At 40.0% G+C, this 19,569-nt stretch overlaps 1 protein-coding gene across 2 annotated transcripts in view; it reads left to right on the plus strand.

Annotated features, from left to right (window-relative positions):
• The first annotated feature begins 2,249 nt into the window (after positions 1-2,249).
• Positions 2,250-19,569, plus strand: part of LOC119735966 (protein maelstrom homolog) — a 42,875-nt gene continuing 25,555 nt past the window's right edge. For both annotated transcript variants that reach the window (XM_038209941.1, XM_038209942.1), the window contains exon 1: positions 2,250-2,516. In XM_038209941.1, the coding sequence (XP_038065869.1) occupies positions 2,379-2,516 (138 nt within the window). In that variant the 5' untranslated portion in view covers positions 2,250-2,378. The remainder of the gene's footprint in view (positions 2,517-19,569) is intronic.

Consider the following 19,569-nt stretch of genomic DNA (forward strand, 5'->3'; position numbering starts at 1 on the left):
TGCTCTGCACTGTGATATGCATCCTATAGTCAAGTGATTATTCTCATTCTTCTGTGGGGTTCCTTCAATGGAGCTACAAAGCGGAGTTCCTTTCCGTCAGTGTGTTCGTGATTTATGCCCATTTTGTGGAAAGATTTTTTTTTTAAAACCTTAAATTCCTTTAGCCCCCCCCCGGAATAAATGTCATAGAAGTGTCCTCTAAATGTCAACGTTTCCTGAACATCAAATCGTTAAAATCTGAAAAGATCAAACTACTTTTTTTCCCAACACCCCCCCCCCCCCCGCTATAAATAAGGCCAAAATAACATAAGCGCAACTGACGAATCGAAATGACGGAAATTCACTTAGACAATGAAAAATTAATTACTCCATTTAATTCGGGCCAACAAACTGAACACCCGGTGTGTAGTTTGTACATAAAAGTATATTGAGTTATTTCGCAATATAATATTGCATTATTTAAAAAGATTTTCCAGTTTTTGAACCTGGCACGATCGGGCTTCCGTTGAAAAGAGAGAAAAAAAAATTAACCATCGTGATGTACATCTCATTGAAGTCAGTGCACAAGCACAAGTTCGCATTGAAGTAATGCATTAAGAGGCACCTTTTCCCTGCTGGCTAAAGAAAGATATGAAAGTTTTCGGGCTATGATACCCCGCGTTTGGGATTACCCCCACTAGCTCCCATACATCAAACCAGGATATCTTATTAAGGGTTAATCATGTTATTAAATCACACGCAGGATGTGTGCCGGATAGGTTGGCAAATACTTTTCCGGTTGGCGCAATGCCCTGTACCGAAGCTCAGGTTTTGGGCCAAGTCGGTGTTGCTATGGAAGTAAACCACGCGAGGTCGGCAATGCATCTTCCACAGCTCCATCCCATCCATCATATTTCAAAACATACTGCTTGTTTATAGCTGTCGCAGCGGTGGATCAAGGATTTTCCAATAGGGGTGGCTTTGGTGTTGAATTCTAGATGCTTTGTGGTGCGATCTGCATGAGGCCATGGACGTCGCCAGGATTGTTTCTAGGGCGGGGGGGGGGGGGGGCAAAGCACCTTTTCCCCCGAAATCCCTGTATTTTTCCAGCATATTCTCGATTTATCATTTTTCGAGGGTGGGCAGGGACATTTGCCCCCCTCCATCCCCCACTTATTAACAGCAATATGACTCACGTGCCTATTTTTCTCCCCCTTTTATTCTCAGGGGTTTTTTCCTTCGGGGGGGGGGCGCCCCCTTGGCGCGACGCCCATGAGGCAATTTCTGGCCACTTTAACCAAATTTGTTTTGAGGAAAAGATGGTGATGATCGCAGTGCCTGTTTATTGCGACGTCACCTACAAAAGAAAAATGAGTTCGTTTTATAGGGAGCCATATGGCCCCCATTCCCCCCCCCCCTTCAGTGCCCCACCCCCATCCTGGCGACGCCCATTGTTGCAGGTGTAAGGCCAAAAAAAAAAAATCGGTCTCTGGTCAGACCGAAGTTCTATTGGTTGGTGGCTTTTTTGTTTTCAAGCTTGAATTGTACAGACAAGGTGGGTACTATTTTGCTTTTTTGTGTCCTCATTATACATTGGTGTCCTCCATAATTTGCCTTGGTGCCCTATATCATTTGCCTTGGTGCCATTTCCCCAATCCTTGGTGCTCCTTGGTGCAAAAGTTTGAGGAGGTGCGGCAATAGAGGGCGCTGTTGTAGCTTCCGTGTTAATTTGAAGAAGAAAAAAGGTTGACGCGCATGATTAAAATCGACGCGCGCGCTGACCAGAGACCGAGTATTTTTGGGGGTTTTTTTTGGGGGGGGGGCCTAACCCTCCTTTACCTCGGCTATCCGCGGACACATTGTCAGCCTCTGAACCTCAGCGGTTGCTCATTTGAAATCTGTGTTATGTTGTTTTCCCATCATGGGGGCACACCCCCGACCCACTTTCGAGGCCGCTGTGACACCCCACACCCCATACTCCCGCTCAGAATTCACAAAGCCAAAAAAGAAATTGCTTTTTACATTGTGGACATCCTTTGAAATTCCCGTCTAGAAAATGAGATTCTTTAAGTGTCCCGAGTAGAGAGAGAGCAAGCGCACGCCACTTCCTACAAGTGTAGGCTTGCACCATTAAGTTTCGTGTTTCTATAAAGAGTCACCTGCTGAGATGTTCTTTTTTGTCATCCGTAGTTTGCTGATATTCATCAGTATGGAACCCATCTTAGAAAGCCTACTTTTATACTTACAAAAGTCGGGTGCCAGACTATACCGTTCAACGCCACATCGGGCCCACGCAAACGATACTACATGCTACCGGTAGTACACTTGTGTCTTGTGAATGTGACGTTTCTGTCAAAGTTGACATCTAAATCATTGTAAAACTAAGTTTTTATGCCACAATGCCTCCCAAAAAGAAGAATAGGAAGCAGAACGGTTTCTACATGTACATGATCGACAAGAAGCGAAGCTTTGAGATTGATCTGAACAGAGACTTAACGATGGCGGATTTGGTGTCACTTGCGCATCCGGGATGGAAGGTTAGTGTGTCGTAGCCCCATAAATGTGGCCTATTTACTGGACTGCCTCCGTAAACATAGCCTAGGCCACACATCCACATGTACAAAAACGGGTCGCACTTTGCCAAATTTAGATTTTCGCATTAAGGCTTAGTTTGTAGGATTTTTTTGCTTTAGAAGCATACTCACCCTCTTTATTGGCTAATCAGAAAGTGCTGCCTTTTTCAGATGTATATTTTTCGTGAAATTTTCAGATTCATTTTTACACGTTTGCGTATCAAAATTTCAACATGAAATTTCACAAAAATTAGACATCTGAAAAAGGCAGCACTTTCTGACTAGCCTATAAAGAGGGTGAGTATTCTTCTAAAGCAAAAAAAAATCCTACAAACTAAGCTAAATGTGAAAATCTAAATTTGGCAAAGTGCGACCCGTTTTTGTACATGTGGATGTGTGGCCTATGTTTACGGAGGCAGTCCAGTAAATAGGCCACATATATGGGGCTAAGTGTGTCGATGTCCGATGTCGCAGCCTGCCCTCGAGGCTCGATGTCTGGCATATCTGATCTGACTGACTGACTAGTGACAGTGACACTAAAGTGACAGACAGTTGTGTTTTTAGTGCTGTGAATCCCGGTACTGTGCATCTTGCATACTGTGTGCACACACTGCAGACTTGGCTTGGAAAACCCAGCTCTTATCTTATCATTTTTTTTTTCATTTTTTTTTTAAAATTTCACCCAAGATGAGCTCCGGCAATGTGAAATTATTTTAGGAAAAATATGGGTTTTTTTTAGAGCACATTTTGGATGCACACGTGGTGCAGAACTAAATTGGAGGTAACCGGTCATATACATGTAGGCCTAGTGACTGAAGTGTCTGGAAGTGCAATACGTCATTATGAATATTTAAATTCTCTTTATTTCAACATTTTCAATGGATACTTTAAATACGTCCAGATATTGATCATTGCAACAAGTGATCGTACGTGTTCTAGTTCTAGGGGATTGTGTTTCAAACTAGCCCCACTAGTGTGCATATGATGCAACATTTGAGACCAGGTTCACAGACCGCACGTCATGTAGTATACACTACACGCTACACACTTTTCACAGACCGCACGTCGTGTAGATACACTACACACTACACACTACTGAGCACCCGAAACATCCCTCAATATAATATTAATTGGAACTAGTTTCCGCCAAAGTGCCAAAGCTTTGATGTCTACAGCATCGACACAGTGCTAAGGAGGTCTACATCATCTACACAGTGGTTAAGAGGTCTACAGCATCTACACAGTGGTTAAGAGGTCTACAGCATCTACACAGTGGTTAAGAGGTCTACAGCATCTACACAGTGGTAAAAAGGTCTACACTATCTACACAGTGCTAAAAGAGGTCTACAGCATCTACACAGTGGTTAATAGGTCTACAGCATCTACACAGTGCTAAAAAGGTCTACAGCATCTACACAGTGGTTAAGAGGTCTACAGCATCTACACAGTGGTTAAGGGGTCTACAGCATCTACACAGTGCTAAAGAGGTCTACAGCATCTATGTACACAGTGCTAAAAGAGGTCTACACTATCTACACAATGCTCAAGGGGTCTACAGCATCTCTTTAGGCACTGTGTACTGTGTACGTATCGGACCCAAGCCAACTCGGACCCATGCCAATTCGGACCCACTACCAAATCGGACCCACAACCAACTCAGACTCATTATGCACGTTTTCAAACATTCCCCATTCAGTTTAAGTTACATGTGTTACAGTGATGCTGTTAAGTATAATTTTTCATTGTAATTGTAATGCGATAACTCTAGTAAAACTTTTACTAAAAGTGTATTTTATTATTATTTTTTTTTTTAATTAACACATGTTAAGTGATATCGTTCATGCCATTTTTCTCATGTTATTTCATTTTTTATCCAAACTTTATACGTAACGAAATTAACACATCCAGCACAGATCTTCATAGAAAAATAAAATTGGAAAGCATGAACGTTGAAATATAAACACTTTCAAACAAAACATTATTCATTTGTATATACTACTGGATAAAACTAAAGTCAATAAATAAAATATAAGATATAAACCATTCACGGATCTAAACGATAACCAACTTCAAAACACCCACAAAAAGTCAGCATATTTTGAATATGAAATTAACAGCCTAGATGGGTAAAAAATAATATAAATAACTATAAAACTACCATACAGTTTGTATAAACGAAACGAGCCAAAAATTTTTCCAAGTGCCAAAAAAATATGAAAAAAATAAAAATGTTTGATTTAAAAGATACATCAACACCATTGCATACACTTTATAAGAAAAACGAAAGTTCCATATGAATCTATATAAAAAATTAAATCAAAAAAGTATAAAAAGTTAAACAAATCCGTTAAAAGAACAAAAATCAAAGTATAAGCATGGGAATAAAAAAAATAATCAATTACTTTTTTGCCTAAATAGTTATTTCAAATGAAAAACATCCTCTGACCTCACTGAAACACGTTCACTGCCTCGTAGTACATAAAAAATACCATTCGGTTACCATTTGTTTTACATCCTGAAAATAACAACAAATGTGTAGGTTACTGTTCGTCGTAGTGATCGTATATCAAAGATATGTAGGTCTACATTGTGCACATCTGTAATTGGATGCGGGCAGGTTACCGTTCATCACAGATCAAAAATATAAACAATTTGGTAAGGCCTTCCTTCAAATGTGCTTATGCCGTGTCGAATAAAATTGATTTAGTGTTACGTTAGCATGGCATAAGCGCGGCAGTGTCTTCAAACATCGAACTTAATTACAAACGCCTAGTCAAAATTAAATACCCCAACATGGCGGACCAACAGTCACAACGAAAAATATGATTTTGTGCTCTTAATCGATTACAGTTACATAATGTTTTGCTTCAACAGGCCTAAGGTTACCATTAATTGTAAGGAGCCAGGCTTTAAAGGGATTTAAAGTTGGTGTATACATACAGTCGTTAGTACAAACTCTGTTTATACAAAATTCTGGTTATAACAAACATAAAGCCTTGGTCCCGACTGTGCATTTATGTGCACAATGAATGGGACTGATGTTCCTCTTAATACAAAATTCTGATATAACAAACAATTTGGCTAGGTCCTAACGAGTTTGTTATAACGAGACTCGACTGTACATGTTTTGTTGGGTGTAGCACCTTGAACAAACATTTTCAAATTAAGTTGATAATTTTTAGTAATGAGCTTTACAATGAATCATCACACAACAAAAACAGCCCATGACAAGTAATCAACTAATTAATTTCAACTTTGGCGGGACGCTCCTTAAAACATATACCGTACCAACCTGTACAAAATGATATATGGTAGGCCTAATCTTTGGGCCTAACCTGCTTTACATGTACATGTACACATCTCTTGGTTTAGCTTCATATACAGATATTCCCGCCATGGTTAAGTCACGGTTTCGAAAAGCTAAGCACGTTGAGTTTCATGACGCTCAAAACGATAAGCGTTTAGCAACAACTTCCGTACACATCATAAAGTACCGCTCAGCGACAGCAAAAGAAAACGATAAATGCCAAATATATTACAGAATACATCAAACACTGTGAGATGACCTATAATCCCTGAAACTAATGATTGAATCATTGTTGGGTCAGAGTTGGTCGTGCTTGGGTCCGAGATGGTAGTGGTTCCGAGTTGGTAGTGGTTCCGAGTTGGTCGTGGGTCCGAATTGGTAGTGGTCTGAATTGGTAGTGGGTCCGAGTTTGCGTGGGCCCGAGTTGGCGTGGGTCCGAGTTGGCATGAGTTTAGTTGATTTGGGTCCAAGTTGACCGGAAACCAGATGCTGTAGACCTCTTTAGCATTGTGTAGATGCTGTAGACCTCTTAACCACTGTGTAGATGCTGTAGATTTCTTTAACCACTGTGTAGATGCTGTAGACCTCTTAACCACTGTGTAGATGCTGTAGACCTTTTTAGCACTGTGTAGATGCTGTAGACCTCTTAACCACTGTGTAGATGCTGTAGATCTATTTAGCACTGTGTAGATGCTGTAGACCTCTTAACCACAGTGTAGATGCTGTAGACCTTTTTACCACTGTGTAGATGCTGTAGATCTATTTAGCACTGTGTAGATGCTGTAGACCTCTTAACCACTGTGTAGATGCTGTAGACCTCTTTACCACTGTGTAGATGCTGTAGACCTCTTAACCACTGTGTAGATGCTGTAGACCTCTTAACCACTGTGTAGATGTTGTAAACCTTTTTAGCACTGTGTAGATGCTGTAGACCTCTTAACCACTGTGTAGATGCTGTAGACCTCTTTAGCACTGTGTAGATGCTGTAGACCTCTTAACCACTGTGTAGATGTTGTAGACCTTTTTAGCACTGTGTAGATTCTGTAGACCTCTTAACCACTGTGTAGATGCTGTAGACCTCTTAACCACTGTGTAGATGCTGTAGACCTCTTAACCACTGTGTAGATGTTGTAGACCTTTTTAGCACTGTGTAGATGCTGTAGACCTCTTAACCACTGTGTAGATGCTGTAGACCTCTTTAGCACTGTGTAGATGCTGTAGACCTCTTTAGCACTGTGTAGATGCTGTAGACCTCTTTAGCACTGTGTAGATGCTGTAGACCTCTTTAGCACTGTGTAGATGCTGTAGACCTCTTTTAGCACTGTGTACATAGATGCTGTAGACCTCTTAACCACTGTGTAGATACTGTAGACCTCTTAACCACTGTGTAGATGCTGTAGACCTCTTAACCACTGTGTAGATGCTGTAGACCACTGTGTAGATGCTGTATGCTGATTTTGTGTGGGGTATTCATTGTGTGCATGTGACCGTAAGAGAGGGTTCACGATTGGATATGCCAACTGTGTGTTCTGGAATTACATGACCGATTTTTAGTTCATCTATATGCACATCGCGCATGCTTCCATATTAAAGTTTTGTCACGTCGTAAGCAGGTTGTCCGTGATCAATCTAGCTTCATCCCTGCTGCCTTGTGAGGGCGCTTTTTTGGTGTAGGGTGTAGTGTAGCTACACGCACATAGTGCCAAATTTTTTGGTCTCAAATCTTGCGGGGTATACTAGTGTGGCCTCGTTATTGCTGCATTGGGAAGGATTTCCATATACGAAGTTCACTCAACTCAACACTCTGTGTACAAACCCTATGAGAGTGGACTGAAAAATTCTAAGTGTTTTCTAGGAAAATGCTTGTATTTTCTCACTGCTCAAATTGACTTTGATGACATGGAATTGCTATCTGCGGGCTTGTTAGTCAATACAGAGGAAAATTAGTGAACTTCGCATATGGTATTCTTGCCCTGCAGTAGGGGAGAAGGGCGGATACCAGACTTTGCCATAGGTCTGGGGGTAGTACAGGGCCAATGGGGAGAGGGGCAGGTACCAGACTTTACCCCTCTCCCTTTCCCCCACCCACTGGCCACGCCCCGCCCCTTGATCTCTCCCAATGATTTCCCTCCCCCTCCCAATAATCTCCCTCTCCCATGCAATGATCTCCCTCCCAAATATATCTCTCTCAATATCTCAGTCTCGAAATAAGGCCAGGCCCTCTATATTTATATTTTTCATTTTTGATCTTGTGTTAAATACGACTCGTACAAGTCTACTCCAACCCTGACTTGCAAAATATGAAGTGACTCAGGGTCACGGTGACACACTTTTGCAGTTGGCGTAAACATCTATTGAAATTCAATGGACCGTGATGAATTGCTTTTGTTAGTTGGGGCAGCCAGGATATGACTCATCGCAACGTCAGAAGCAAACAATGGTTGCTATTTTTAGTTCCTATATAAGCCAGATACCCTCACAGCGGATGGCCAGTCGGATTTATAAGGCGGAGTTCAGTGGTATCTAATCATATCCAGACTCGACAGCACTGTACAACTGTATAGCTTCATTTCCGAATACGAGCAGCTAAACTACCAACAGACCAACTTTCAAAGGTAATTATAATACGCTTATAACGTGTATTTTTTATACATCAGGTGTCCAATATGTCGGGGTGATTTGTGTGTAAAAGGCGAAAACCATAGGCGTCTTTACTTGTCAGCGGCCCCGAACACGTTGTAGTTGCGTCTTTTGCAATTTAACATGCCAGATACGAGTAAGGATGATTAGGCCCCAAATTATTATTACTGTATGTTTGTGTGTAACAAAATTTACTTATTAAGGCCTATTTCTCCTTTTTTTCAGATGAACTGTCCATCTAGTGTTGTAGATGTTACATACGGGCAAGATTTCGTCACATTGGCAAACAGCATGGTCAACACGGTGGGTGAATGGATCGTGGTCAAAATAGGAGATTTGACTCAGCAGTTAAAGAATGCAAAAACCTTTTGATATATGACAAACCAAAAAGCTATTTAAATGAGCTAATTTGAATAACAAAGAAAGAGCCACTCGGAGTGGCTTTTTACTGTATATATTAAGATGCCAGAAAAGCTATTTAAATGAGCTACTTTGAATGACAACGAAAAAGCCACTCGGAGTGGCTTTTTACTGTATATATTAAGATGCCAGAAAAGCTATTTAAATGAGCTAATTTGAATAACAAAGAAAGAGCCACTCGGAGTGGCTTTTTACTGTATATATTAAGATGCCAGAAAAGCTATTTAAATGAGCTACTTTGAATGACAACGAAAAAGCCACTCGGAGTGGCTTTTTACTGTATATATTAAGATGCCAGAAAAGCTATTTAAATGAGCTAATTTGAATAACAACGAAAAAGCCACTCGGAGTGGCTTTTTACTGTATATATTAAGATGTCATAAAAGCTATTTAAATGAGTTAATTTGAATGACTAAGAAAAAGCCACTCGGAGTGGCTTTTTACTGTATATATTAAGATGTATGAAAAGCTATTTAAATGAGCTAATTTGAATGACAACAAAAAAGCCACTCGGAGTGGCTTTTTACTGTATATATTAAGATGCCAGAAAAGCTATTTAAATGAGCTAATTTGAATAACAACGAAAAAGCCACTCGGAGTGGCTTTTTACTGTATATATTAAGATGTCATAAAAGCTATTTAAATGAGTTAATTTGAATGACAACGAAAAAGCCACTCCGAGTGGCTTTTTACTGTATATATTAGGATGTATGAAAAGCTATTTAAATGAGCTAATTTGAATGACAACGAAAAAGCCACTCGGAGTGGCTTTTTACTGTATATATTAGGATGTATGAAAAGCTATTTAAATGAGCTAATTTGAATGACAACAAAAAAGCCACTCAGAGTGGCTTTTTACTGTATATATTAAGATGTAATAAAAGCTATTTAAATGAGCTAATTTGAATGACAACAAAAAAGCCACTCGGAGTGGCTTTTTACTGTATATATTAAGATGTAATAAAAGCTATTTAAATGAGCTAATTTGAATGACAACAAAAAAGCCACTCGGAGTGGCTTTTTACTGTATATATTAAGATGTAATAAAAGCTATTTAAATGAGCTAATTTGAATGACAACAAAAAAGCCACTCGGAGTGGCTTTTTACTGTATAAATTATAATATATGAATATCAAATAAAGAGAACGTATGAATGATAGTTTTATCGAGTCCAAGTTCAATTATAATACAAAATCAATAGAGGGCGCTAATGGATATCAAAATAATATAAACCGAGGGCGGTTATGATAAATGATCGATTTATCGAGTCCAAGTTCAATTATAATAAAAGAAATCAACAGAGGGCGCCATTCATTGGTGGTGAGGTATTATAAACAGAGGGCGGTATTTAATTTTATGATAAGGAGTTCATGTACCGATAAAAAACAGAGGGCGCTATTAACGGGCACTAAGAGATCTGATTTCAATTATATAAAGAACAGAGGGTGATATTTAATTCTTTATTTAAAATTGCAATCATTTTTATTTAAAGTTTATTAAATAGATGGAATACTTTGGGACGTCACAACTTGGGGATAAGTGCGATCATCATATAATCATCGAGAATGGTTTTTTAATTTGTGAAACGTGCGGTGAAATAGTTTCACGTTATTTTGATTTTTCGGCAGAAAATGCGCAAGAAGATCGTATCAATTGGTCAATTTTAAAAAGAAACAAAAGAAAAACTGTGGAAAAACTTATTTTGTCTGTTTGTCCAGAGCAAGACTTAGAAGATGTCCAAGAAACAATCAATAAATATAACGAGCTCGTTAATTACAAAACATTGAGGGGAAACGGATGTGTCAAACGGTCGTTAATAGCCGCGAGTTTCCATCACGTCATTGGATTAGACAAAGAACGAGTTAGAGATTTATTTAAAGTGACTCAAAATCAATTTAATAAAGCACTAAAAAGATACGATGACCACTACAATAAAGGCGGGGCCGAGGGTGTAGCCCCAAGAGGTGAAATAGAGGTATAACTCGGTGGATCGCTTTCATAATGTTTATTTACCGAGAATTTGAACTTGTAAGTTTTTCGATAAGAGATTTTTTTTCTTTTGCCAGCCGTTCGTCTACCCGTTTTTTAACTTCTTTTTCAAAGTCTGTATCGTTTTTAATTTTTTGAAGCTTTGTGCTGGTCTTTGTTCTAATTTTTTGTTTAAGCTCGTTAAATTTTGCGAGCTCTCTCGTAATCAATATAAACTCTTCGTGCGATATATCTCCGTCGTTGATGGCTTGAGACACGTATTCTTCAATCGTGTTAAGTTTGGAGTCTGCTAATATTTTAATCTGGTCATGCTTTTTTAGCTTGGCGGATAATCGCTTAGACGCGATTCTAAGCAGAATATCTACACCAAAAGCGCCTATAAACGTTCCTTCTAGCACCAATCCAACGGGGGCTGATATAACACCCAAGAGAGCGGGAATACTGACAGCCCTCGCTATAGCCCCCAATCCTTCTAATCCTATCTCTACGTAATTAATAGTGTCGATCACTCTCTTTATTTTTTTATAAGTGCGCTCTCGGTGGTCTCTCTCTTTCAAGATTAAAGATCTAATCTCTTCAATCTTTTTAAGTCTGTACACTTTTGTTTCTTCGTTACTATTTAATCGGAGTACATCTCCAGAAATATCGGGGTATAACGCCTTACCATCTACACTCATGTTTTTAATATAAAAAGATTTTAAAATTAAAAGATCTCCAACTCGATAATGATACCCTCACCCTTATTGTTGAATACCTGTCCTTTTTCACCGCTGATAGAAAATGTCAGTTTGTCGATTATACCGTTTTTAAGATTTTTGAATCCCTCGGCTCTATCAATATCGGGTTTGCGCGTAGCCACGGGTACGATTTTTAAGATGTCAGAAGGACGACCATTAAAAAAGTTTTCACTCGTACTTAATTGCGGGCAGCGAATAAACAAAAATTTAAACGGATTAACGTCGTAAGACCCCGTATACACCACTTTGGGTACCAGTCTTCCTTTGGGTAAATTGAGTAATCGAGATACTTCTCTGTTCAAGCGCAATTTGAGATTTACGTCGGTTATCACCAATGTCACCTTTTTAGATTCTCTAAATATTCGAAAACTTACCCCGGGTATAGAATTTAAAATGAAATCGAACCAATCGACGTCGTACCACCCCGGTGCTATGATGACCGAACCGGTGACTCCGAGTGGCAACGGCGCTAAATGACTCGGAAGAATAAAATCTAAATCCTCACCCGTCACGATAAGACTTCCCCTTATAATTACCCCTGCTTCCCTACTATCTCTCAACTCGCTCAACTCGCTCGCACCCATTTTTCCTTCAATAAACTTTGAAGCCAATTCCTCACCTTCAAAGATTTTTCTTTCTCTAACATATAATAATCTTACTAAAGATTGAAGCGTATTAAGTTCTAATTCAGTTTTTGGTATTTCTGAAGACATGGCGGCTAAAATCAACCCTCGCCGTTCAGCTATAATAGCTCTTTTTCTTTTGTTTGATTCTAAAACGGATTCTAGTCTATCGTCTTCGTACGCTTTTATAAGATCGTTTATAGTTTTTTGTAAAACATTTTCATCGTTAATTAAAAAGTGGTATGGTATATCGGGTAACAATCGCTCTATAAAATCTCTATCTGGCGTTCTTATGTGTACATCTGAAAGAAACTCCGCGGGTATGGGGGGAGGTTTATCTGTGGTAAACGCGGGTCTCCCATCTATTTGCGTAAACCAATCAATCTCCGTGGCGCTGGAAATATTAAAATATCCGGGGTTAAACATTAGCCTTTTTACGCGTACAGATTTTTGACCGTTTAAATTATCTACGACGTCTTCTAATTTAAACGTCTGCTCATTTTGAAACAAGTGAAACGAATGCATTTATTTTAAAGTCTTTTTATATTAAAACTGAAACTAAAATAATGAGTGATTTTAAGTCGTTAAAAAAGCAGATACAATCGATAGCCGATCAGGTAACGAAACAAGTAAATCAAAATGTAGCCAAGGCAACCGAGCTAAAGCATCAAGCTGCACCCCAAGCAAAGTTTTTAAACAGCACTAAACCCAGTGAACTGGAAGTTATAGTTAATAATACCAACGGGTTTTTAACCTTGTTCCCCGACTTAACCTCAGACTATAAATTGTCTCGCATCACAACGGATGAGGATGTAGATCGTTGGAAATCACACCCCATGTCGTTTTATCAAAATCAGTTAAATTTTGCGATCTACTGCGCTACTACGGGCTGCGGTGTTGGATTCGATCTTTTAAACGCGAGCAACCGTTACGTTTGGGCCATCTTTAACTTTCATTTATATTTTACGGTTAGAAAGATCCTGTACGACTTTGCCGCTCCTTTACCGGGGGATGACGCATTTAAAGCTCTAGACAACAGTTATAATCTCAGAGCTTTTACCGATACCTGTTTGTTGTTTGGCATAGATCAAAACAAGTCTTTTAAACAGACGAGAGACACAAACTCTAACGGTTTAGGTATAGCTTATTACTGGGACACGTCTTACGTACCCGTACCCGGAAACGATTATGATACAACCGACCTTAATCTCGAGTATAGTCAGTATCGTAAAAATATGATGGGTGGAACTAAAATGGGGTTTGGTTTGGAAGATCCACCCAAGGGTTCGGGGCGTTACAGCGATTACACCGTAGCCTTTATCGAACAAAATGAATCGGTACAAAGGGCTTGGTTAGATTTTATACCCGACACGAGTTCGTTTACCCCCGCGGGAATCATAAAGATCAACGAATCGATCAGATCTTACGTGTACGCTTTACTCGGTGCGCAGGCTCAAACAAAAACGAGCGTATTATCACCAGGCACCGGATTAGACGCTCAGAGACAATTTAACGTCATCGTTGAAGATATCATCAATGCAGTAGACGACATGGAAACGAGTATCAATCAATTCCAAGACTCTTTGCAGTATGCCAGAACGCCTCTAAATTTTGTCGTGAAACCGGGGTTGTATTTAATTCCATCGGATATGAACTTGAGGGTTGGAACGCACGACGGCTATAACAACAATCTTCAAATCGCTACCCAGATTATGAAAACTGGTTTGGTGCCAGATTTAAACTCACAACCTCAACCGGACGACTCTTTTGATGACACCGATGACGTCGCGCCACCAACACCCCCAGAGCCTATGACCGATGTTGTATCACCAACACCAACACCAACACCAACACCAACACCATCACCATCACCAACACCAACACCTACAGTTTTAACCCAAGAACCCACGAAACTACAAACTCACCAAGACGAAAAATTATCGTTGACGGTAGGAATATTAGCTATCGTTGGCATGGGTATTTTAGCTTACGAGGCAACGCGATAAGTCACACTCTAATCTCACCAAAAAAAATTAAGCCTTACCAACTTTGTGCTGGTAAGGCTTATTTTTTTTGTTTAAACTTAATTACAACTATTACTACCATCGTTTTTGCAGGTACGCAAACACCAAGGCTCCCACACCCAAAAACAAAGCCCACACGTGTTCGGCCAACCACGATACGGACTTACTCAGCGCGTTAAATATCCAACTTAGTACGCTGCCTATGATACCCGGCAGAGCACCCAACGCGCTCACTCCGAGTTTTTGAAGAGCAGATGCAAAATTAGCGAGTTGTTTTGAAATCCACTCTTTGATACCGCCTTTTGGTGGTGTTGGTGTAGGTGGCGCGGTTGGGGCACCCACACCTCTCACGCTAGCGACGATGCTACTCACTATGGTGCTGATGGCTAAACTCAAAGCGGCTAAAATACTCACTACGGTCACACCTTGTTCTCTAAACAGAGTTCTAATCTTTTCCGCCAGAGTCGTGTCGTCGCCTAATATTTTATTAATCGTTTCTTTGATTCTAGCGATCTGACTTTTGAGCCCTCTTTCGTTGGTTTTTGCAGCTTCTAATCTGGCGGATCTTTCAGCGTCTAAGTCGCTCAATTTATCGTTTAACTCTCGTCGTTCTTCTTCGCTGATCCTATGATCACCTAATTCATGTTCGGCATCGAATATCTCTTGGTCTAGTTCTGTGAGACGCGCTAAATTAAGTTCTAGGTTACCTCTCAACGTCTGAAGACTTTTGTCTAAACCCTGGAGTTCTCTGTAATTTAATCCTTCCGTTTGAGCGCTGGTGTCGCGTTGTAAATCGTCTATAATCTCGGTTACCTCATCGGTGGCTCTGGGTAGTTCTGTCAAGGGGATACTCTCGGGTTGTACTTTTTCGAGTTTATCTTTTAGTTTGGCAAGTAGTGTTGGTTTATAGTCAACGATTTTGAGGGTGTCGCGAATAAATGCGGTACCATATTTATTTTGTAAGGTACTTAATTTGTAATATATTCTTTGACCACCTCGTCTATAAGATAATGGTTCTCGACCTTTATATGTTTTAACGTATAGATTTCTGTCTTTACCAATTTCAAAATCGTTGGGGTCGATAAACGCGGGGTCTATATTATTTTGTTTGTAAAATGAATCAACATCTTCTTTTATTAGTTCTATAGATAATCTGCTTATTGTTCCCGTGCCGAGGACGCTTTCTGTGTCTAGCGGTGGTGTAGTAGTATCAAAGTCGTCATCTACATTGGTCTCTGCTACATAATCATCGTCATAATCATCTGTTCTTTCATAGTCTGGATCATAAAATCCTCCCTCATCCATTTATTTAATAAACCTATTTAAATTATGCCGTTTTCATTATACTGCCCGGTAGTATACCCTGGGTCACCAACCAATTTTGCGTGGCCAGAGCTCCACTTATAATGCCCGTCAATTTAGCCGCATCTTCTACGCTTAGTTTGCTTAAATCCGGCGCTTTTATTTTGAGTAGTTTAGCTCCTACCATGGCGTATCCCATCACCAGACCCGATATGACGGCTCCGTGATAAATCGTATTAGCTATTCCGTTTGTGTCAAAGTTACTCATCGTTTTTAATATAACAATTTTTAAATTGCTGGTTTATTCCATGTCTAGCGTTTTGGGGGCGATGGGTGTAGTGGGTTGCGTGACTACCGGCACTGGCTGTACTACCGGCGCAGTCACCCTCCTTTTTAGTACCAGCAGCCCCACTCCTATTATAGACGCTATAGCTCCCCACATCGCCCAAGAGTTGTAGTCTGGTGAGCTCGTAGCTTCGTCCGATGTTACGTTCATTTTTGCTAATTTTAATTTCATCTGTCTATTGTGCTCGGCTAAAGCTTTACCCTGCTGAATTCGTTTAGGATTTTTAGTCTTGGTCACTCTCGTTACCGTCGGTGACGACGTTGTTTTTATCGGTTGAGGCGTCTCTGTCTCTGCTGGTTGAGCTGTGATCGCTGCTTGTTGATCTTCCATTTATTATATTAGGTTTATTAAATTTCAAATGTTTTGTTGTGATTATCGTAGCAACAAGGGGTGATATTAAAGTTCCGTACTTGTAACAAACGTCGCTCAACATACCAGCCATACTCGCGCTTATAATAGGATCAGAACTCAAGTCGTTGGTGAGTTCTTCTTCAGAATCTATAGTGACGTTATATCCTAAAACTTGTACGGGTGTAACCACAGCTAACACTCTCGAAAATAGACTTAAAGTGTATTTACCAACGGTTTTAACAATTTCATTTCCAAATTTAGTTTCGTACAGATGATACAGCTTTTCGAGTTCTTTACTGTCAAGAGCTTCGATTTGTTTAACGGTGTATTCCTTTCCCAAGTACTTTCTAGAGTTTCCAGCTGCTACGACACCGCACAAACGATCTTTATGTTCTGCGTTGTGATCTTGTTCGTTTGTTAAAGTCAGTTTTAGGTCTTCCATTTAATTAGAAAGGAGTTTAATTTTGTTGTGGCTGTTGCAACTTTGTTACAAAGGCAAAGGTACTCGTAGGTGTAAAACGATAAATTAATCGATATGACGATAATAGCCAAGAACTGCAAATACTCGAATATTGCTATCATTTACTAACAGCAAAATATAATTTTGTTGACGTTTGTTGATTAACAAATTGTAACGCTTGTGTAGTTTGTTGAATAGGTTGCTACTAAGCTAGTTATTAATTGTTACTCACCTAGTTATTAATTGTTACCCACCTAGTTATTCATTGTTACCCACCTAGCTATTAATTGTTACTCACCTAGCTACTCAAGTAGCTCGTAACTAACTGGAGGTTCGGTGTATACGACCAATTTACTATATTTCACATCTCTCAAACGTCGTTTTATATAATCTCGTTCTTCAATGGGTACGACGTCATTTTCGTCTAACGCTTGATCAAACGATGTTTTATCTTTGCAGTAAAATAAAGCCAACCAGGCCGTGTTTTCTCTATAATCTTTTAAAACGCTGTTGTACTTTTGGGTCAGTAACCAACAGCTGTGATTTACGTGTCTTCCGCTAAACGCCATCTTGCTTAAAGCGCACGTCTTTTTACGATATTTAATCTCTTGATCCGAAGAGCAATCGTCCACGATAAACAGCGTGGCAACACCTTCGAATATTTTACTGTAAAAATCGATCGCTTCGTTGAGCGTCATCTTGTACAATTCCGGATCGCAGAGGTATACCTCGGGATCTGCTTGAATCCACTTTCTTTCGATGTACGTTTTGTTTTTAAATATGGTAGGGCAAATGATGACTATCGCTTCAAATGTATTTTTATAGTCTGACTCTAACAGATCCAAAATCCATTTGGTTTTACCCGAATTTGTTTTGCCGACGATTAAAGCGCAATGCGGTTGTGTCATTTTAACTTAACAGAGATTTAAAATTTCCGTCTTCCAAGTTCAATTGAGCATCCATGACCAAAAATACGTACATCGTGAGGTCACCTTGACTTTCGGCTTCTCTGTTAAATTGAATGTTGATGCCTCCTCCGTCTCCGAGTTTCCTACCGGATCCGTGAGCGGAATTGTCGTCGTTACTTCTAAAATCGAGCCACAGACCGTACTTGTCTTTTAGGTAGTCTCCGAGGTCAAAACCCGTCAAATTTAAGTCTTTAGCTACTCCGCGCCCGCTTTCGGTATCGCTGTCTCCAAAGAACTTGCTAATTTCATTCCAGTGTTGATACTGAAACATGCCTTGACTGTAGAGTTGATTGGGTTTACCTTCTACGGTCACTGATGTTTTGGTTATTTTTGGATTGTAAAATCGCTGCGGGTTTTTGACCGCGGGATCTTTAAACAAAAACAAAATACCCTTGAGACTCCTGATGGGTTGATTGACGCTGACGTTCCAAAGCGTGTCCGATTTGTTGACGGATCTAACTTCTAGCGAGTGGATTTTATCAAACAGATATTGCATTAACCCCTTGTGTTTATTCCTGATGGTGATAGCTAGGTCTCTGTTGGTCACCACTTCGTATTCGAGAGACAAGTCTGAGATAGAATACATCGCCGCCGTATCTGAACTGTTGACTACTTTTTCGTGATCGTTAAACTTTATCTCGTACGTCAGAGGTTGTTTTAAACCGCTGGGGTAAAAAGGGTGATGCGAAGTCAGTATGTCAATGTCTAGGGGAATACAATATCTGTTACCATAGGCATCCGCGATAGCCTGATCTTTACCGCTGTTGGCGCCCGCGTTAGCATCTCCAGCCCCAATTCTTAGTTTAGACACGTTTTCTTTTTCTATGCCCGAGTACGCCATGTTTCGAGTTGCCGAGCTGTTGATCCAATTGTCTTTAAAGTTGTGGTACACGTCGGCGTGACGATAACTCACGATTTCGTGACCTTGAAGCCTGACGCTGATTTCGCTGACTAAATTTCTGGCCAAATTGCTAAAAATGGTTCTATTGTCGTCGCTTCCACCTTCGAGTTCTAAACTAAAAGCTAGTTTACAAGTGCCGGGTACGATCACGTCGTCTACGCCCAATTGAGGAAACTTAACTCTCAGCGTTTGCCCCGCCGATATACTACTGGGATTGTGGGTAATGACCACCTCTTTTCTCTCACCCTTGATAGATCTGGGTATTTTTAATAGTCTACTGGGATTGAGCTTTTTTCCGTACGCATTCATTTTATTTATACGAGTTTTAAATTTAAAGATATCTATAAGCCAAGAAACCCACCAAAAGCGTTCCTCCCGCGATAAACACCAGTTCTCTTTCTATTTGTTGGTCGCTAGGCTCGTAAAAATCTTCGAGTTTGGGTTCGCGTTGCAGTCCTACGGGTAGTTTGGTAGATTGTCCACTCACCTCGTTGTAGTAACGCAACGCTCGGTCTACGTTGGAAAATGTTTCTTTAGAGGCATTTTGTTTTCTGATACGTTCGTTGAGAAAATCTAGATATTTCGTTCGTTCTCGTTGCCACTTATCTTTGGCGGCCGAGAGTTGTTCTATCGCTAAATCGTGTCTCTTACGCTCCTCGTCGGCATCACTCTGTTTCAGACTTGAAAATAAAAAGTTTGAACCCGTAAAAGCTAAAGCGTTGACGATCGCGCCTCCAACCATCATAGCAAAGCCAGACATATTATTATTATAAACGTCTTTTATATTAAATAATATGCAAACATTATCTAAACTGTATTATAGCCCGAGTGGTTATTGGAGAGGTGAAAGCGCCGTCGACCATTTACACGATAAAACAAAAATCGATAAAAAGGTAATCAGAGATTGGCTTAAAAAACAAGCGATCTGGCAAATTTATCTACCGGGTCC

Source organism: Patiria miniata, unplaced genomic scaffold (assembly GCF_015706575.1).
Source record: "Patiria miniata isolate m_02_andy unplaced genomic scaffold, ASM1570657v1 HiC_scaffold_29, whole genome shotgun sequence".
Taxonomy (NCBI): Eukaryota; Metazoa; Echinodermata; class Asteroidea; order Valvatida; family Asterinidae; genus Patiria; species Patiria miniata.